The sequence below is a fragment of the Trichechus manatus genome, unplaced genomic scaffold (assembly GCF_000243295.1).
Source record: "Trichechus manatus latirostris isolate Lorelei unplaced genomic scaffold, TriManLat1.0 scaffold00062, whole genome shotgun sequence".
In the NCBI taxonomy this organism is placed as follows: Eukaryota; Metazoa; Chordata; class Mammalia; order Sirenia; family Trichechidae; genus Trichechus; species Trichechus manatus.
Window position 1 is genome coordinate 5,997,043 of NW_004443998.1, and position 20,147 is coordinate 6,017,189.

General features: G+C 47.0%; 1 protein-coding gene across 2 annotated transcripts in view; it reads right to left on the minus strand.

Moving 5' to 3' along the window:
• Positions 1–20,147, minus strand: part of ARHGEF26 (Rho guanine nucleotide exchange factor 26) — a 131,686-nt gene extending 111,539 nt beyond the window's left edge. For both annotated transcript variants that reach the window (XM_004379181.3, XM_004379180.1), the window contains exons 1-4: positions 20,066–20,147; positions 18,544–19,653; positions 17,051–17,090; positions 11,445–11,590 (exon numbers count right to left, since the gene is read on the minus strand). In XM_004379181.3, the coding sequence (XP_004379238.1) occupies positions 11,445–11,590; positions 17,051–17,090; positions 18,544–19,602 (1,245 nt within the window). In that variant the 5' untranslated portion in view covers positions 19,603–19,653; positions 20,066–20,147. The remainder of the gene's footprint in view (positions 1–11,444; positions 11,591–17,050; positions 17,091–18,543; positions 19,654–20,065) is intronic.

The window sequence follows — 20,147 nt, forward strand, 5'->3', positions numbered from 1 at the left end:
GCTTTCCAGACTAAGACAAAAAAGGAAGAAAGGCCTGGTGATCTACTTCCAAAATTAGCCAAAGAAAACTCTGTGGATCACAACAGAATACTGTCCGATATAGTGCTGGAAGATGAGCCCCCTGGGTCGAAAGGCCCTCAGGATACACGCCGGCTGCAAGAACGGACTCAAGCAGACCAACAATCAGGAAGACAGCAAAGACGGGGCAAGGCTTTGTTCTGTTGCTATGAGTTGAAGCCTAAGTGACAGCAGCTAACGACAACAGCAGTACATGATTTCTGTCTATGTTATTCGTTTTGGCATTATGTCCTGTATTCTTTCAAACGCATCACTGAGGCATTTTCTTTATGTTGTCTTCTGAACTAGGTCACAAGTTCCTGGAGCGCAGAGCTGGGTTTCAGACTTGTTTTCTTTGCCTTTCCACTATGATGCCGTGAAATACTAATTAATTTGGGAATCAGATGCCAGCATTTTCCAAACAATGAGTTACAACCTCTTAGTAAATGGCAAAATAAAGTCCGTGGAGCTCTGAATGGCACCCATTTAAATGTAACAGAATGGAAAGGATAAAATAGGAAATACCATAATGGACTGCAAGTGATAGGGAAACAACTGCTTGTAAAATTTTTGTTTGAGATACACATACGTGAACTCACGAATTGGGCCACAAGGTAAAATGTATCCCTCATTAGGTCAAGCCACTGACACAGACCGACGCTCCACTTCTGTAAATTTACACTAGACATGTCAGTCACGTCAGCCAACACTCCCACGGACCCTACAGGAAGAGCTGCTGTGCTCACGGCGTCAGCGAAAACAGCAGCCTGAAGTAGCCATGTTCTGTACCATAATACAATGTGGAGGTCAAAACGAAAAAACTCGTTGCCGTCGAGTTGATTCCTACTCGTAGTGACCCTATAAGACAGAGTAGAACTGCCCCATAGAGTTTCCAAAGAGCGCCTGGTGGATTCTAACTGCTGACCTTTTGGTGAGCAGCCGTAGCTCTAAACCACCATGCTACCAGGGTTTCCCCGGAGGTCAAAGCCAAACGAAATAAAGCTAGTTTGGCACCTAGCCAAATGATATATGTTTAAGTGACCTATTAAATGTGGGAAAAGTAGCTGAGCCAGTAAGATTTTCTCTCTCTCAAGAAACTGAACTGGGTAGTTATATACGAAGCAGCTCTGGTAGTGCAGTGGTTAAGTGCTCGGCTGCACACTGAAAGGTTGGCAGTTCAAAGCCACCAGCCGCTCCGTGGGAGAAAGATGTGGCAACCTGCTTCCATAAAGATTTATAGCCAAGAACACCCTATGGGGCAGTTCGACTCTGTCCTATAGGGTCACTAGGAGTGGGAATCGACTCCACGGCGACAGGTTAGTTATACGTGGAAGTTGAAACGATAGCGTGAAGTGGAGCAGGGCCATGCTAGGTAATCCCAAGTCTAAGTTACAAGAAATCAGAAACTCTGAGCACACAGGAGCTTTCAGGCCTAGGAAAATGGGAAAATCAACCAATTCATGAGACACAGGGAAGACGGCCAACAGGCAGCATCGCTGAGGCATACCACTGGCCGAGTACCAGCAGGAAATATGGTTCCTGCTCTTCCAGAGCCCCAGGCACCCACATCCAGTACATGGGAAATTGAGAGGCTCTGCTCCAGGTAATCTGCAGATATCATCTAAAACGCAGGAGAGTAACCATCCTGAACACCAGTCTCAGCTGCTTCAACTACAGAATCAAACAGCAGTCCTCTCCCTTCATGCGGCTGCCCAAGGGCTACATACACTGTGTGTGCCGTAACCCAGTACAATCCCCAGCACACAATGCGTCCTCTGCAAATGTCTCGTCAATAATTCAGCCTCATGTAAACAGACGGATACCGTGAGACCCGTGGCAGGTCCAGAACTACAGCTACCTTGCAACTCAGCCATTGCCCTGCTACTCATATTGAGACCTGGAACCCATGTGGACACAAGGGTCCCCGTTGCTCAGCTGAACAAACAACAACCTACTGCTCTGCACTCTACCCCCAACAGCATCGGAATCGACTTGACAGCAATGGGTTTGGGTTTTGGACCAGCAGCAGGGAGCCCTGGTGGCGCAGTGCTTAAGAGCTTGGCTGCTAACCAAAGTCGGCAGTTCGAATCCACCAGCCGCTGAGTGGAAACAGGAGCAGCTCAGGTCTACTCCGTCCTACAGGGTCACTCTCTATGAGTCAGAATCAACTCGATGGCAACGGGTTTTTTGGTTTACCAGTAGGAGGGTTTCCTACCACGCAAAGTGGAAACAGCTCCATTTTTGTGTTTCCAAGTTGGAAAAGTGATAGAGCTATCTCCAACACCAAAGGGGAAGATAATCCACCGTTTTCTTTCACCGGCAACAATATTTCCTTCTGCAGATGCTGCCTGTCCATTAACTTTACAGCCTTTATCTCATCGCATAATACTGATAATAAATGCTCCAGTAATCTTCAGGAGTTAGAGCACAGACTAAACATCTAGAATGTCCACAGGCTATGAGTACGCTGGATAAACCAACACAACTCGGTAACAAATTTTTACAGACCCATTCCACATTCAAAGATGCCATTATGATTTTGATGGTGATGATAGTCTCCCATCATCATGGAGACGGACCGCTGAGTGGAGGTGGCCTTGCAAAGCAGTCTCGTCTAGACTGAGGGAGGAGACCACAGCAAAGCCATGGTAGCTCAAGAGGGAAATAGATGAATCTGATGGATGAATTCCACAACATCGAGCTCTTTATTAGCATTCCCCCAAGTTACTCAGAACTCCTGGAAGTAACTGAGCCTTCCGTCCTTTCACCTCTCTACCCTGTGTTCCTACAGACTGCATTGCTCTTGAGTGCATCTCTTCCACCTTCCCCAAAGACATATCTGGTGGAGAATGAGGCTGTAATTTAATTTGATTTCACAGTATGCAAATACCTCCTACGGGCTGACAGTGCGAAATGAAGAAGGCACCAAGCTCCCGGATGTATCAAAGGCATTTACTGAATCCAGGATATATTCAAACAACCATCCAACACTTCTTCTTCTTTTAAAATAAAAATTTTAAAAAGTGTCCAAATTGGCCCTAACTGGGAAACTTCCTGACTGTTTTCACTGTTGAGAAACTTTCTGTTGTGATTGCTGGTGGGAACTCAGGTTTCCACATTCATTCATTCATAAATTCGTCCAATGTTCACTGCATGCCTATGTCAGTCAGGCAGTGTTTCATGTGTTAAGGATGTACCAAAATCAACCAAACCCATTGCCATCAAGTTGATTCCGACTCATAGGGACCCTATAGGACAAAGTAGAATTGCCCCATTGAGTTTCCAAGGAGTGGCTGGTAGATTCCAACTCCTGACCTTTTGGTTAGCAGCTGAGCTCTTAACCACTGCACCACCAAGGCTCCAGGGAACAAAATGGACAAAAAGTCCTGCCTTCATGGAGCTTTTATTCTAGGGAAAGCAGATGAGCAACTGACAAAAAATAGTAAATTACGCAGAATGCTGGAGGGTAAGTGCTGTGGAGGAGGTAAGGAATGTCAACAGGGGCTGTCAGGAGAAGGGGAGGGAGAAAGGCATGTGGCTGTCAGAAAGAAGAGCTACTGCAGGCTGAGCAGACAGCAGATGCAAAGGCCTTAAGGCAGAAGCACAATTTGTGTCTCTGAAACCAACAGTGGAACCGACCACAAGGCAGCCAGAGGCCTGATCGCAAAGCCTCACCAACTTTGTCTTCATTCTGAGTGGAGGAAGAAGCCACGTGGGGGCTCAGAACAGACAGACAATATCAAAGTTATGTTTTAACAGGATCACCCTAGCTTCTATGTGGAGATGAGACTAAAGGAGACACGGTCAGAGGCAGGGAGTTGAGATGACGCCATGGAGATCTACCTCCATGCAGTGGCCAGAGTAAATGTATTCTGAGGATAAAGCAACAGACTTTGCACCAAATTAGAAGAAGAATTAGAAGAGAGAAGTCAGGAGTGGGTCCGAAGTTTTTAACTCATTAACTGTAAAAGCGGCACGTTTCTTAACTGAGAAAAAGAATATTGTGGGGAAAGTAGGTCTGGGTGAGAGGGAAGGCAGTGATCCGAAGTAAACTTCTGGACATGTTGACTTTGAGATGCCGATTAGATTATCAGATAAGCAGCTGGACAGCCTTGTCTGAAGCACATGGAAAGGTCCAGTCTAGAGAAAGAAATCTGCAAGTTATCAAGTATATGATGTACTTAAAGCCAGGAGATTGGATGAGACCATCAAGTGAGTGAGCACAAGAGTGAAAGCCCAAGGACGGAGCCTGGGAGTCCTCCACCATTCAGAGATGGGAGGAATGAGAAGGAACCCAGACAGCAGATCAAGAAGGGACCACCAGCATGGGGAGGAGAAAATCAGCAGGGTGTAGTGTCCTGGCGGCCACGAGAAGGAAGTGTTTCAAGGTGCAGAGAGGGAACCACCACCCTTGAAACGCAGTGATACCTTCCTAACCAGCTTTCCTTCCAAGCCAGAACCCGCGACGCAGCCAGTGCTCTTCTAAAGAAATAAATCAGATCATGCCACTTCCCTGCTTAAAACTCTTCAATAATATCCCCTTGTTCTTGGGCTAATGGCCAACATGGCCTGACAAGGCCTGGCTCCCGTCCGCCTCACCAGCCTCGTCTTGTCCCACAGACTTTCCTCCTTGCTCTCTTGGCTCCAGTTACACTGGTCCCATTTCTGCTCCTCTCACTCACTGTGCCCCAAGCAGCCCCTGCACTTGCCGTTTGCCCTGCCTGGATGCCTCCACCCAGTCCCACCCCTACCCCCTACCTGCTGACATTCTTCAGATGGCAGCTCATGTCGCTTCCTTTGACACCTTCCCTTGACTGACAGCCCTCACCCAGACTGGTACCCCTCCTGTGATCTCCCAGCAGCATGACCGCGTCCTTCACGGCATTACCGCCGTTGTAATTTTGCATTTACTCATGGTATTACTTGACGTCTGTCTCGCTATTCAGGGTGTCTGTCAAGACACGAAAGCAGGTGGAATCTGGTTTTGCTGTACCTCCAGTGCCTAACACAGGACCTGGGGTACAGCAGCCCTTCCACAAAGACTTGACAAATTTTCTACCCAATGAAATCATCAGACCTCCTTTGTCTGGGTCCCGCCTCTAGACTTCTGGCTGAAACGTCTCCCTTTGCAGTTATGAGAACCCAAATTAACCCTGTGCTCCTCAACTCTTACTTCCTGGAAGCACCTGTCTCTTGTGATCTCTGCCTACTCTAGAGGGTGCGGTGCCCACATGCCCACAATTCCACATCCTTGTTCTCTCAGGAGAATCAGCAACACAAATAGTGGCACATCTCCAACTCAGGTGCCTTTAACTACTCAGATCCAACCACAGTTGTTTTTTTCTTCAATCTACGTAGAGTTTTCAGAAGGAGTTACATAAAGTGGTAACACTGCTATAATGCAGAAAAAACATGTTTAAAGGCCATACGAACAATATGGAAACTGTAATCAGTACAGAGAGAGCTACAGTAAGGTCATCCTAGTACTTGGAGATAAAATCAAGGGAAAAAATACCCTAAAACCAAAACTGAAACAACAAAAGGTAGACCCAAATATTTACATGTGTTAATGTGTGCATTTGTCTTGAGGGGAGCTCATGGTTTGTAACTTTTTTTAGATTCTCAAAACACATATAACCCCCCAAGGAAGGATGGCTAAATGCATACCCTTTCCTACAGAATATAGAAAGATGGCTAAATGCATACTATTCCTATGGAATATTGCAGAAAGACGGTTAAATGTATATCCAACTTATAGAATATTCCAGAAAGACAGCTAAATGCATACCCACCCTATGGAATATTTCAGCAATTAGAAAGAATGTTGTGGATTCGCATGTACTGACCTGAAATGATTTACAAGACTCACTGTTTAGGGAAAAAAAAAAAACAAGTTGTAAAAACCTGCGCAGCATAGTATTAGTGTAGATGCACGTAATCTTTATTTTTCCTAAAATGTACATCCGTGAATTTTGAGAAGAACATTACCAAATTGAGGACAGCGTGAGCTACGGAGAAGGGGAAAGAGGCTGGGATCACACGTGTGATCAAAGGAGACTTTAGTCTTATCTGAAATGCTTGAATTCCTTTCTGTAACACGGAGAACATGTTATTTATTGCTTATGTAAGTCAAAACTAATTTTCAAAAAATGTTAAAAGAACATCATAATCTAATTATATTGAAAATCCAAGATCATATAGAGGCCGGTCTCTGGCTCAAGGTAAGCAGCCTCCAGCACTATGCCTCTTAGCTAGATTAGGATCTCTGCTGGGGGTCTCAGGTCTAGGCACCCAGACTTCTATTTCTGTTTATAAGGACACAATATTCTAGGAAATGAGACCCATTGTCCAACTTAGAAGCGTAGAGTAGTATGTGCCCGAAGCCCTGGCTAACTGTTTACACTATGAATGCTAAACGTAATCCAGATATGAAAAATGACAATATGTTTTCTATTGTTTAAACACGAAAGATAGCTATGGTGAAAGGCATTAATCACCATCTAAGGTAAAAGATCGTTTTATGAGATTGCAGTGTTGCAAAAACGTAGAAGAAAAATTATGCAACTGAACAGATTGCTATTTTAAGCAACAAGTCACCGAACGGAGAATTAATTCAGATGGGTGTGAAAATTTAAGGGAAAAGAATGAAAGTTTTCTATGAACTCTGAACACATTAAGCATTTCTGCAAACAGAATGATAATCGGGTTTATTACAGCTGTGGAGCTCTGATCTTTAGCAGAAAATACTATATCTTTCACGATAAACACAGTGCAAATTCTAAAAGAATAAGTCCCAGGAGATCAAACTGCTAAAACTCCATAGCATCTGTTATGTTTTCAACTGAATGCAATTCTATTCGTAATAAAATTCCCGCTTTCCCAATCTCTCTTTTTCATTACACGAGTTCCTGAAAGTCATCCAAAGGGGACCTATGTATACCTTAAAAGCTGAGCCCAGAATACGGAAGACCAAGGTCCTAATTATACATCTTGTATATCACCCTTTTGCAACGCTCAGCATAGCTGAAGAAATACTTCAGTGAAAATATAGAAACGGGTCCCCGACAAACATTTTTGAGCAAACTAAAGAAACATTTAAAATAATTTAGGATGAATGATAAAGCTGCAGATCAGCAGGCAGGAGAGTCTCATAGAGGATGACTATATTAGGCGTAGAATTCAAGCCGAAAACATGCCAGCAGGCTTCGGTTTCTGCCGCTGAAGCCTTCACACCCTTTCAAAGGAACCAGGCATGTCAAGGTAATAGAAATTACACAAGCACACCCCATGGCAGACAAACGGGGTCAGGGTACGGCTGGCGAGTGTGGTTTCGATGCTGTCACTGAGTTTAGCAGAACAAACAATGGTTTCACACAGTCATTTTTTTGTGCACGCATACATGCTCTTGGGGCCGGAGTCGGGGGTGGGGAGAGTTAGGGTAAAAGCAAAAAAGACTCCAGTCAAGAACTAAGAGAGGAGACGGTCAAGAATGAGCCTAGGAAAAACCCGAAGGTCACTTTGCATCCAGGACACAGCTGGCTACACGCCTGGGACAAACTGTCCCAAGCACTTCATGTTCTATCCCAGATTAATAAGACAATCAATACTTTCCTTCAAACCCACAAGCTTTTCCCAGAGCTACAAGAGAACCATGACCACTTAAATGACTTCTAGCAAATGAGTCAGCTCCAAGGCCTGAAGGGCAACACAAACTATGTTCCTCTGGATTGAAGGGATCCTATAATTCCAATTAAGAAAATATCTACATGCGTTGACAATCAAGTAAATGAAAAGTGAGCCTGTCACCGTCTTATGAAATTACAGCACCCAGGTCATTGACCTGAGTAGGAGAAACCCCACCCACTCCACAAGAGAATCTGTCAGCAGAGCTGCCAGTGCTAAATGCACCCAGTTATTTCACTTTAATCCTGCTATAACAGTTGGTGGCAGCCTAGACGTTCATTATTCTAGTGAAGTCCAGTTAAGTCTCTGTCTTACACAGTTCAAATTCTCCCTTATTCCTAGATGACCACAGCGCTACAGATGAACTGGCCCCAACCCTGTATATGGGGAAGCACCTGTCACCTCCATGTTTGAACACTGCCCCACACCCAATGAAACCAGAGGACATGTATCATAAACAAACACGCGAAGACAAATTACGCTACAGACTGAAGGCTTAAAGGTCTTATGTAACAACTATAAATTACTTCAAGTGACTGCACTTCAAAACAATCTTCAGCATACTGAACATTTCTTATACTCAACTGATAACAAACTTCAGGATTGCAGGAGCTGGACAGGTGTTCGAAAAAAAGATAAAAGAGATATCAAAAAATAAATAAAACAATCAACAGCGCTACTGCACATGGGCACCCACCCACACCTTTCCCAAACAGAAAGTCAAGGCATGTGCCAAATTCACACCTAACCTGCTGCAGAAAAACCCCTTGTCTTACTCTCTTTGTGGGATCCAGGGCTTACTCCAAGAAGTGTGTTGTATTAAAGCCACATATGCAAGATTAGATGGCTGCTCCCTACGAATTTGATGTATCAACAGTTGAGCATGGAAGAATGATGCAGAAAATATTTAAAAAGCAGACGTCCGAGAGCTACCCCAACCACCGCAGCCCTCTACTAGAAGGGCGTGGGGCAGTCGGTCAGGCAGAGGCACGGAAGTGCCGCCCTCAGGAGAGACCTCCTGGCACTGCAGGTAACTCATGAAGCCTGCTCTCCTGAGGGACCTAGCTGCAACTTCAACATCTACTAACTTCTGGGCTTCTAAGCGGCTGCTTTTCTTCGTTATTATTTTAGGAAATACCTACTTCGCTAAAAACCAAAGCTGGCTGCATCTTTTTGGTGGATGGTACCCAGCATAGAAAGGACACAGGAGAAGGTCAGCATGCTGATCATCTGGGGGCGGGGGTGGGGGGCTGGGGAAGAGGGCATGGGTTAGTTGTAACTGTGTAACATAAGGCAGGCCTGTGCATTAGAATGTAAACATTGTGCGATCTGGAGGCTGGGTACACAGAAATCCACTATGCACACACACACATTATTTTTTCTGCACGCTTGAAGTACTTTAAAACAAAAGAACATTTTAGAAGTAAAAAGAAGCACCAAAGGGAAAAGGAAACGCAGGCTGGTATCTGAGCACAGTGCCAGATGGCAAAGTCCAATCGGTGCTGGCTGGATCAAATGTGATTGGCGAGCAACACAATAAAATAAATACACACCAGCCTCCCGGAAACGCCCAACTCCAAGAAAACACAAACTAAAGTTAGAACCCATTTTATTGTTTCGCATTTGATTACAAGATAGCCCTTTGACATCAATCTTGTTAACAAAGGCACCTTGGTACGTCCATCCTTTGTCAAATAAAACGCACATCCGTATTTGAAGCTGGACTGAAGGAGGTGCCCTATTACTTTAATTTGCACAAGCATGTGCTAATCTCAGTGAAGGCTAAGCTCTGGGAGACGCAGACAGGGCAGCCCGATATTCAGAGTGTCATTGACATTGCAGACTACATTGCTGTTTAGCCTTCAAGACCAACAGCAGGACTGAGGCCTACGCTAACCAATGCAGCTGCTGCAGAGACAGGGAACTCAGAAAATCCACAGCTCCCTGCTCCGGGATCCTTCACCAACTGGTCCACACCAACAAGACACTGACAGCCACTTAAAGCCTACACAGCCTCCAAAGGCCTCGTGGCCGCCTTTTCCAACCATCTGCCTGGGTATATGTACATCATGAGATCGTTAGATTAAGATAGCTGGCTACAAATTCCCATTTTGTGGATAGGAGTTACTACGTCACCATGTGGAAAAGTCATAAACATACCCCGAAGAGAAGAGGGTGCAGACTGTGGGAGCCCAGGCCACATCTGGCCAAGGGATATTTTTGTTGGGCTCACACAACCTTTTTTAAAAATTTGGAAGAGGATAATTCTCATAAAAGTCTGGATTTCTGGATTTTCTTTTTAAGTATCCAAAAGTTCTGGTAACATCCGGCCCTGATATTTACCTGGCTTGAGCTTAGCGGCAGCTGCTCGATTTCTTTAAGGCCTGCTCACCAGTCTCCACCATTTCCTAGCATCCCACACTCACTAGCATGACTTATTCACATTACCTGCCCTGCCCCGGAGGCATTTTCATTTGGGACATAATACGAAGGGTAGCCCCATATTGGAGGCGCTGGAAAGGAACAGAATCTCCTTAGGACAAAACTGGGGGGTTGGGGGGTGAGGGAAAAAAAGGCTTGGTTTCCAAAATTTTCAATACCAATACGATACACACAGTTCCAGGTCCTTGGTCCCGCAGCTCTCACATACATAACCCCTTTTCTTACGCTGATGGTTCCTAAATACACGGGATTCCTGATGTTGAACAAAGCTCCTTGAAGCTTAGCAAGGAATCAGCTCTACCCCCCTGCTGCTCAAGGCTTCACTGAGCTGTCCTGGCTGGCTTTGGATGTGATGCCTCCACCATTCGACGCAGGGCACAGACAAGCCACGGGAATTCCTTTCTACTGGTGAATGAGCCAGATGCCTGCAAACGCTGTGCCCAGACTCACATCGAGTCAAGTAAGCATCACAGTGTGCTATTTTTTAAGCCAGTAGAAAAAGAAATTACGCCCTCCTCCCAAAAAAAAGCCTGATGCAGAGAGGAGAAATTACTCAACACAAAAGTAAGTATCACACACACACACACAAAAGATGCCCAGACGGAAATGGAAAAGAACACTCTTCGTTCATCAACTTCAAAAAAACATGGATAGATGTGCCTATAGCAAATGAAACTGCCAAGGAAACACGTTCATAATTTCCCTACTGTGTGCACACACATATATAAACCAAAAAAAAACCCAAACCCGTCGCCGTCAAGTCGATTCCAACTCATAGCAACCCTAAAGGACAGAGTAGAACTGCCCTACAGGGTTTCCAAGGAGCGCCTGGTGGATTTGAACTGCTGACCTGTTGGTTAGCAGTTGAGGTCTTAATCACCGTGCCACCAGGGCTCCAGACACACATATATACATACACACTGCATAATTATGACAAAAAGTCCAGGATATGTTAAGTTACCACTGTGTATACACTACAGGAAAAGAACAAAAGCCAAAAAGGATGCCGAGGGGGAAGTTTCTAGAGTTCGTAGTACATTCAGTCTCATACCAGTTTACTTTATCAAACCCCAGTTTCCCTGATCAGAAGTATCTCATTAGTGCTTGCAGAGTGTCAAGAAACATTTCACAATCTAAAAAGAAAGGTCTTCCACCTTAGGATTACAGAATTGTTGGCAGAAAAAATTAAAACCACCTCCACGTGTAATTTCCACAACTGGAGTTTTTTCTCCCAGCTAGAAAAGAAAAAGGTAAGCACTCACCGCAGAGAGCTGGCTCCACGTGGACCTCAGCGGCTTATGGTGAACCACAATTTTTTCATCTGACTTCTGTCCTTTGGGTTCTGACTCTTCATCAGAGTCAATGTCAAGAGCCTTTTCTTTATAGTTCTGATACAGGACTGCGTTTTCTGCAATAAAAACAATCCCTATACGTCACTAATGAGCCCCAGTCATTACACTACTTGTTCTATACAAACATCCATATTTATACACGTTTCGTCTTCAGTCTGATAAACAACAGCGAGACGACGGGATCTTGTCACTAAAGAATAACCATAGAAAAGTGATTTTCTCACTCAGACAGCTTTGTCTCTACCTCATCTGCAGGGGAGGAGAGGGGCCCATCTATGAAATGTTTCTATCCATGGCCTGGTGGCACAACAGCTAAGCGCTCAGCTACTAACCGAAAGGTTGGCGGTTGGAACCTGCCCAGCAGTTCCACAAGAAAAGACCTGTTGATCTGTAACCTGTAAAGATTACAACCTAGAAAACCCTAGGGGGCAGTTCCCCTCTATCCTACAGGGTTGCTATGAGTCAGAATTGACCAGACAGCACCTAACAACACCACCACCATGAATGGTAGTAGGGCCCTATTAAATCACTGTTTTTAGGTGAAAACTGAATTCCCACCCTACCTTTCCTTCAAGGTCCATCACCACTCATTTATCTTCTTAACAAATAGCACGGAATCAGAATTAACTCGGCAGCAGTGGGTTTGGATTTTGGCTTTTTGGGCTGTGTTTCAAGGGCTGGGCATAAAAGGAGAAACCAGAGATACCTCTTGTGCCTTCACGGACTAACAATCTAGCGAGAAAAACAGTCGAATTCACTCACGCATTTATTCCTCCTACTGATATTTAGAGAGTGCCTACTCGGTGGCAGTGCTGCTGGCACTAGAAACCCAGCAACAGACACAGGAGATAAAAATCTTGAACTTCACGACACTGGCATTAGAGTGAGGGGATAATGGCAATGAACAAGTAACTTTTACAGTGTACCAAAAACCAAACAAAACCTGCCGCCGTCAAGCCGATGCCAACTCAGAGCGACCCTGTAGGGCACAGCAGAGCTGCCCATAGGGTTTCTGAGGCTGAAATCTTCACAGAAGCAGACCGCCACATCTTTCTCTTGCGGAGCGGCTGGTAGGTTGGAACCAGTAACCTTTCGGTTAGCAGCCGAGCGCTTAACCACTGCACCACAGGGCTCCCACAGTATATCGGATGATGACAAATGCCATGGAGAAAACAAAACAGGAAAAGGGGGTTGAGGGTGTTGGGAGGGTGGTAGATTTTTTGGATGGGGTGGTTTAGGAAAGCATTGGGCAAATCTGCTGCAAAAGACCTCTTTAAAGGGTTAAAAACCAAAGATGTGACTTTGAGGACTAAGGTTCACCTGACCCAACCTATGGTGTTTTCAGTTGCCTCATATGCATGTGAAAGCTGGACAACGAATAAGGAAGACTGAAGAAGAACTGATGCTTCTGAATTCTGGTGTTGGCAAAGAATACTGAATATACCATGGCCTGCCAGAGGAATGAACAAATCTGTCTTGGAAGAAGTACAGCCAGAATGCTCCTTAGAAGCAAGGATGGCAAGACTTCGTCTCACATACTTTGGATATGTTATCGGGGGGACCAGTCCCTGGAGGAGGACATCATGCTTGGTAAAGTACAGGGTCAGTGAAAAGAGGAAGACCCTCAACAAGATGGACTGACGCAGCGGCTGCAACAATGGGCTCAAACCTAACAATTGTGGGCATGGCGCAGGACCAGGCAGTGTTTCATTTTGTTGTACACAGGGTCGCTATGAGTCGGAACTGACTGGAGGACACGTAACAACGACAGGAAGGCTTCACCAAGCTGACATTTCAGCAAAGACCTAGAAGAGGCGAGAAAGCAAGTCACCTGTATGTACGCACAGCAGGGAAACAGCATCCCATCAGAGGAATCAGCAGGTGCACAGGCCCTGAGGCCAAAGTGTGCTTGTACGTCTGCAGGTTCAAGGAGCAGCAAGGAGGCCTGGGTGGCTGGAGCAGAGTGAGCAAGGAGGGGAAACTAGAGGAGATAGGAGGTGCGGTGGGGAGAGGGCAGATCATGCAGGGCCTCGGCTCTATGCCATTGAAATGGTTTTGGGTTTTACTCCAAATGAGGTGGCAAGTTATCAGAGGGTTGTGGGGACACAGTGATCTTACCCCAAAACACACCTACAAACGGAATGGTCTGAGAACAGACTGTAGGCAAGGTGTGGGCTGGTCTAGGGGTTGGGACGGCGTCAAGGAGGAAAATCTAAGGTCTGCAAGCTGAAAATTTGCAGAGCTAAAGGAAAAAGCATATGCAAAAGTCCTGAAGCAGGAGGAAACTTAATACTTTCCAGGAACTAAGGAAGGTCAATGTGGCTGGAACTGAGGTGTCTAGTGGGCAAAGGGTGCACGGTGGGCTTAGGGAGGTGAGCCAGTCAGACAAAGCAGGGCTTCGTAGGCCTAGTTAAGGAAATGGATTTTATCCCGAGTACAGAAGGATTAGGTTTCTTTACACTGGGAAGACTGTATTTTATCCTGAATGAAATGGGAATCCACTGAAAGGAAAGGTTTGATTAGATTGGAGGAACAGGACACTGAACTACCTGGGAGAACAATTAGGACGCTGACGGTTGATCGACGAAAGATAACAGAGCCTTGGGGTACGCCACTCGGAAAGAACTTGGTGATGGACTGCATGTGGGGACTGGGAAGAGGCAGGTGGTGTTAAGGTTTCCCAGGTCTTCGGGTCCCACCATGCAAAGGAGACGGAAAGACCAGAAGATACTCAGGTTTAGGAGTTCCTGGGTGGTGCAAATAGTTAATAGTTCAGCTAGTAACCCAAAGGTTGGAGGTTCCTGTCTACCCAGAGATACCTCAAAAGAACGGCCTGGTGATCTACGTCTGAGAAATCAGCCACTGAAAAGCCTGTGGAGCACAGTTCTCCTCTGACACATGGGGGTCGCCATGCGTCAGTCAACTGGCTGGCAATTGTCCTTTTTTGGGGGGAGGGGGACATTCTGAATTTGAGGTGCCTTTCCCATCTACTGAAGCACGCAAATCTCCGCCTCTTCTCTGACTTCCCACAGTATGTTCTATATGCAATCATGACCAGAGCATCACCCGAGCCTACGCAAGATTTTGCTCTTCTCTGATTGTTCTGCCTATGTAACACTGCTTATGAGGGTAAAGACTGAGTCTCCCCCATCCACGTAAAAACCAAACCCACTGCTGTCGAGTTAATTCCGACTCATAGCGACCCTACAGGACAGAGTAGAACTGCCCTATAGGGTTTCCAAGGAGCAGCTGGTGGATTCGAACTGTCGAAGGCTCCATCCCATCCCTATAGTACCCTTTCAAGTACTTAGTGGTTGGCACGTACTATATGGAGCCTTGGTGGTGCAGTGGTTAAGAACCATGGCTGCTAACCAAAAGGTTGGCAGTTCAAATTCACCAGCCACTCCTTAGAAACCGTATGGGACCGTTCTGCTCTGCCCTATAAGGTTGCTATGAGTCAGAATTGACTCCATGGCAACAGGTTCAGTTTTGGTTCGTATGCATAACAACAATGACTATATGATTTCTCATTCATTCTCACAACAATGTGAACATTAGTGTTATCAACCCCATTTCACACATGATGAAACTGGGGATCAGTGAAGTTAAGGCACTCACTCCGTGTCACCCTATCAGTGAGTAAAAGGAGTAGGACCGGAACCCAGGCCTGCTCAGTTCCACCATCACAGGCGCTCACCACACTACCACACTGCCTCCCAAGTCATCGCGCTTGTCCAGTCATTAGCTGTAAGAACCCTGCAGTCCTTGTGTGCATACACGTGGAGAAGAATTTTAGGACTACCATATTTGAGAAGAGAGAGACAAGAGAGAGTGCAGAGACACAGCTCCTTGTAAAAGGAAACAACACGAAACTAGTCATGATGAAGGTCTGTCCTCTGACCTGAAAAAAATTAAATGCGGCAGCTCTCTGAAGCAAGTCACAGAATCAGTGTCAAATCCCAGAGGACGCAAAGCACCTCCCTAAGAAACAGCACCAGGTAGACGCTCTGCTAGTTTTGTGTTCATAGGGTGGAGCCCCTGGGTAGGGCAAATGGTTAACAGGACTGGCTACTGATCAAAGGGCTGGTGGTTCGAGTCCACCCAGAGGTGCCTAGGAAGAAAGGCCTGGCAATGTACTCCCAAAAAAATCAGCCACTAAAACTCTCTGGAGTACGGGTGTACTCTGACACATAGGGGGCTCGCCACGAGTTGAAATCGCCTCGGTGGCAACTGAGAAACTGGCTGTTTTTAGAATGGCACAAGAGAACACAAACGGGGCTCAGAGCCAGAAGGTCGGGGTTGTAGTGCTGGCTCTGCTACTAGCTACGTGACAGTGGACAAGTCACTAAACCTCTCAGAGCTTTTGGTCTGTTCCGTATAAAGTCAGGGAGATGAACTTGTCGCAACCAGCTAAAATACTCTTTCAGGGTGTCTTCTCTACTTAGAACTGTTTCCTAAGACTGGGTGAAGTGAATGAAATTTTATAAACTGGTCATAGTTACGTGGGAGAAAGATGTGGCAGCCTGCTTCCACAAAGATCTGCAGCCTTGGAAACCCTATTGGGCAGATCTGCTCTGTCCTGTTTGGTCGCTATAGGTCGAATCCACTTGACAACAGTGAGTGGGGTCGTATTGAATAATGCTCCAGCGGGCAACTGACTTTTACAAAAACTGTAGGGAACATCTTTTTGGAGTCACTCAAGGTTATTTATGTATTTTGCAACTCTGAATGGTTTCACATAAGATTTACTTACAGGATATGAAGAATATTCATTATTCTTTAAAGGCTGAAAAACCCTAGCATTTCAAAGCATGACAGAAAGTAACTATCCTTCCTGCCACCGAGATCCTGCAGCCTGCAAGGCCTCGGCTGGGACTGCTCCCTTCATGCTCTTCCAGTCGGCTGACGTATGACCATCTATTTACAGAGAGCCCACTAATCTGATCAAGGTGTGAACACCTGGTTAAAGCTGCTGTTTGCCCTTGAGATCCTTAACAACAATATTATACAGGTTATAAATTCTTAGGGATATGTTTCTGTCAGCCAGGAAAGTTATAGTTCCCCAAATCTGAAACTTGATAATGAAACAGGAAATCAGGAACAATAATAAAATGTGGAAATATGGAGGGGGGGAAGAATATTAAGTCAAAAGGAACGATGACCTCAGATCTAAATGCCAAACTCTCAGAATTTTTAATTAAAGAAGCTAAAGCTTGCTTTTCCTTTATATTTTTGAGGCAAGTGGGGGTGGAGTCAGTGGAGGAAAGAGGAATTAAAAATCCCAGGACACTGACTGACACAGTTACCAGTTTATAAAGAACACCACTGATTGTGTTCATTGTTGGCATTGCTAGAAGACATTTTTAGCTTAGCACAGAGCTTTGCACTGTATAACATGGGAAGAGGTTGAACATTTTTCTCATTTTAAGTGTTTTTGTTCCTGCAATCGGATTTCAACTTATAATTGATATTCCACATTGAAACAGCAATCAAAGTCTGGAAAATCAAACACTTACCTTCTCCATCAAATGTTCCTTGTCCTTTCAGCATTTCTTTCTAAGAAACAAGAAGGGCAAACAAAGGAGAAAGCAAAGCAAACTATGTATAAATGAGCCAAACAGAAAACACAGCTACTTTAAGTAAAAATACTTTTTCGTTGTTTCTTACATCCATCAGCTTCCCAAAAGCACACTGCAGATGATCCCAGGAGCAGCTCTCTCATAGGATCACTACAAGTCACAAAATAAGTGAAATAAAAAGTACTCTGTCCCCCAATCCCCGGCAAAGTAGCCTGAGTATCTGCAACTGACCAACAGTTCAGTTCATTTCACTTCTTGTGATTCACCATCTCTGTTAAACTGAACTTGCAGAGGTGGGGAAAAAAACACATAAAATGTTATGTAACTTTTTCTCTTTAAGAGGGTAAGGTTCTAAAACAAAACAGTCTTGCCTGTGTATTACATATGTGACATTTATAGACTGGTTCCAGTCCTCTGATTAATCAGGACTCAATGAGGCTGCCAAAATGAATGGCTGCCCTACTGCCTAGATTTCTCTCCTTTCTGGAGAAGGCAGCACGCCCACTCCAAAATCTCCCTCTCTCATTTTCCCTTTTTAAGGAAATGTCCTATTTGACAGAATTTTAGTAAGTTGCAGCTCCTGGGCCTTAATCAAGGAAGCAATTCCACACAGCTCACCCTCACCTGAAGTTCTGAGCTGCTGATTTGTTAAATGCACTCAAGAACAAACGGGCAGAAAATGAGAATGAAATACAGCCAGAGGTCACGGTGACCAAACCGAGCAACAAAAAAAGATAACCAACTATTTGTGCCTTTTGTGATTCTGGCAACTGTTTTAAAAATTCACCTTTTACCTGAATGACATCAAGTGGGTGATCATCACTCAAAAAACAAATTCACTAATTAAAGCAGAAGATAATCAATGAGCTGAAACGTGAATAAATATTCTCCTCAGCAATCAAGCATTTGGCTGCTAACCGAGAGGTCGGCAGTTCGAATCCACCAGCCGCTCCTTGGAAACCCTATGGGGCAGTTCTGCTCTGTCCTAGAGGGTCGCTATGAGTTAGAATGCACTCGATGGCAACAGGTTTTTTGTATGGACTGTAATGGAATTGGTAACCACTGACACCCTATACAAGCACCAGACAGCTTGATCCCAATCAAGAGGGCAGATCCCGCCAGTTTTCAGTTACCTGTATTAAAAGCGCTCAGGACTCATTCAGCCATAAATTTCCTGGTTTTGCCCCCAAAATTGTGCCTGAGCTTAGGAAGTTCAAACACTCGTCCTGAGTTTCACTTCCTCCCACAAACATGCCTACCAACCCTGGCTGTGTCTACCAGCAACAGAATGGCCGAAAGATCTCTGTGCCCAGGTATCTCCCGCAAAACAAAAGAGGATCAGAACTTCTGATTTCCTCTGCACCCCACCCCACCACGCTCACCCAGGCTTAGCATGCTGGTTTACGACACTCTCACTTTTCCTCTCTCACCTTTATCCTTCCCAGGCTGGAAAACTTCTCTTTGTCTTCCACCACTGCTTTCAGAACTGGCTGGGACATTCTGTTCTTCTTCTTCGAGCTGGTAGGACTGTCAAAATCGAAGCCACTGACCACCGCTCTGCGATAGGACGTGGAACGCAAGCCTCGCCGCAGAGACCCCGGGCTGTCCAGGTCGTTCTCGGCCTCACCCTCATCCCCCGAGTGGCCAAGGGACGCCCCGAGGCTCTCCACCATGCTGCGCACCTTGAGGATTCTTTTGTGGGGCTCCACATTCTGGCTGCTGGATTTACTTATTTTAATTTCCGAGGCCAGGCTTTTCGGAATGATCTGCTGCTTCCCCACTTTGAGGGCGGCGGGGCTGTTTGTACTCAAAACCACGGCAGGATGCTCCGGGAGCTCGCTCGCCGGGGAGGGCAGCCTTTGGAGGGGGAGTGTTTGTTCCGAAGACCTTTTCTGGGGCGCAGGCGAGAGTCTCCAGGATCCCGGCTCGGGGTCGGAGTGCCAGCGGGGGGCAGTGAAGTGGCTAATATGGGCAAGCCCATTCGCTGTGGGCGCGGACGCGGGGCTGGCGTTCAGCCCAGTGGGGTCCTCCTGGGGGCCGCAGGGGGCGGGCGCGTTAGGAGTCCGCGGGGAGCGCAGCGGCGCAGGCGAGGTCACTGTGCCATTGGCTGAGAGTTTCGGGGAGCCACCCGACGCCGGTTTGGGGGTCTGGGGTGACTTGGGCCGTCGGACCCGGGGAGAAGCGGCCCGGCACTCCGGGGAGACCGTCCTCCCATTGGCCACGGCCCTCTGGGGGGCGCCCAGAAGCAGGGGGCTCCTCTGGACCGTCCTACCGTCCGAGGCGGCGGGCACCTGGGCGGGAGTCTGCGCCGCGGGGAGCGACCCTCGATCCTCCACCGGGAAATCCGTGATCAGCAGCCCGCTGGGGCTCTGGTACGACTGGGGCCTCGCCTTGCTCCTGGCCAGCAGCAAGGGCTGAGGGGTCGACCTCCGCCGCCACAAAGGGGTTACGCTTTTGCGGGAAAAGTCCACTTCGCTCTCGCCGTCCATAGCGGAGCCTCAGGCGCCAGCCCCGGGGAAACAGCACCTCGCTAGCTTCGCCTAAAGAGGAAAGAAGTTACAGAGGTTGCCTCCGGCCCCGGCACGCCCTGCAGACACGCGCCCTCGGAGCCGGCCGACCCCGGCTGGGGCCCCGGGCACAGCCGCACGGCGCTGACCCGCCATTCCCGGGCAAACGGGCGCCCAGCGCGCTGCCGATCCGGTTAGAAGTCTGGGCAGCAGACCGAGCGGGTCAATGCAATCGCCTCCGGCCCTTCCCGCGCCCAGAGACCACCCGCACAGAACGAGCCCGCCACCAACTCGCCGGGTGCAAGCTGATGCACCACAGACTTGGGGCGAGTTCAGCTCTCCTGGGAAACTCGCCGCGGGACGTGCCGCTCCGCCGCCAGCCAGACGCCCGCCCCCGTCGCTGGTCCCCTGGCGATCTAGCCGCCAGGCTTTAGGGCGGATTTACCTTCGGGGGTCTGCAGATCCCGGGGCCAGGCGCGCCGGCCGCCCCGTGGGTGGCCCGGGGCCGGGACAGAAGCACGGCGGCG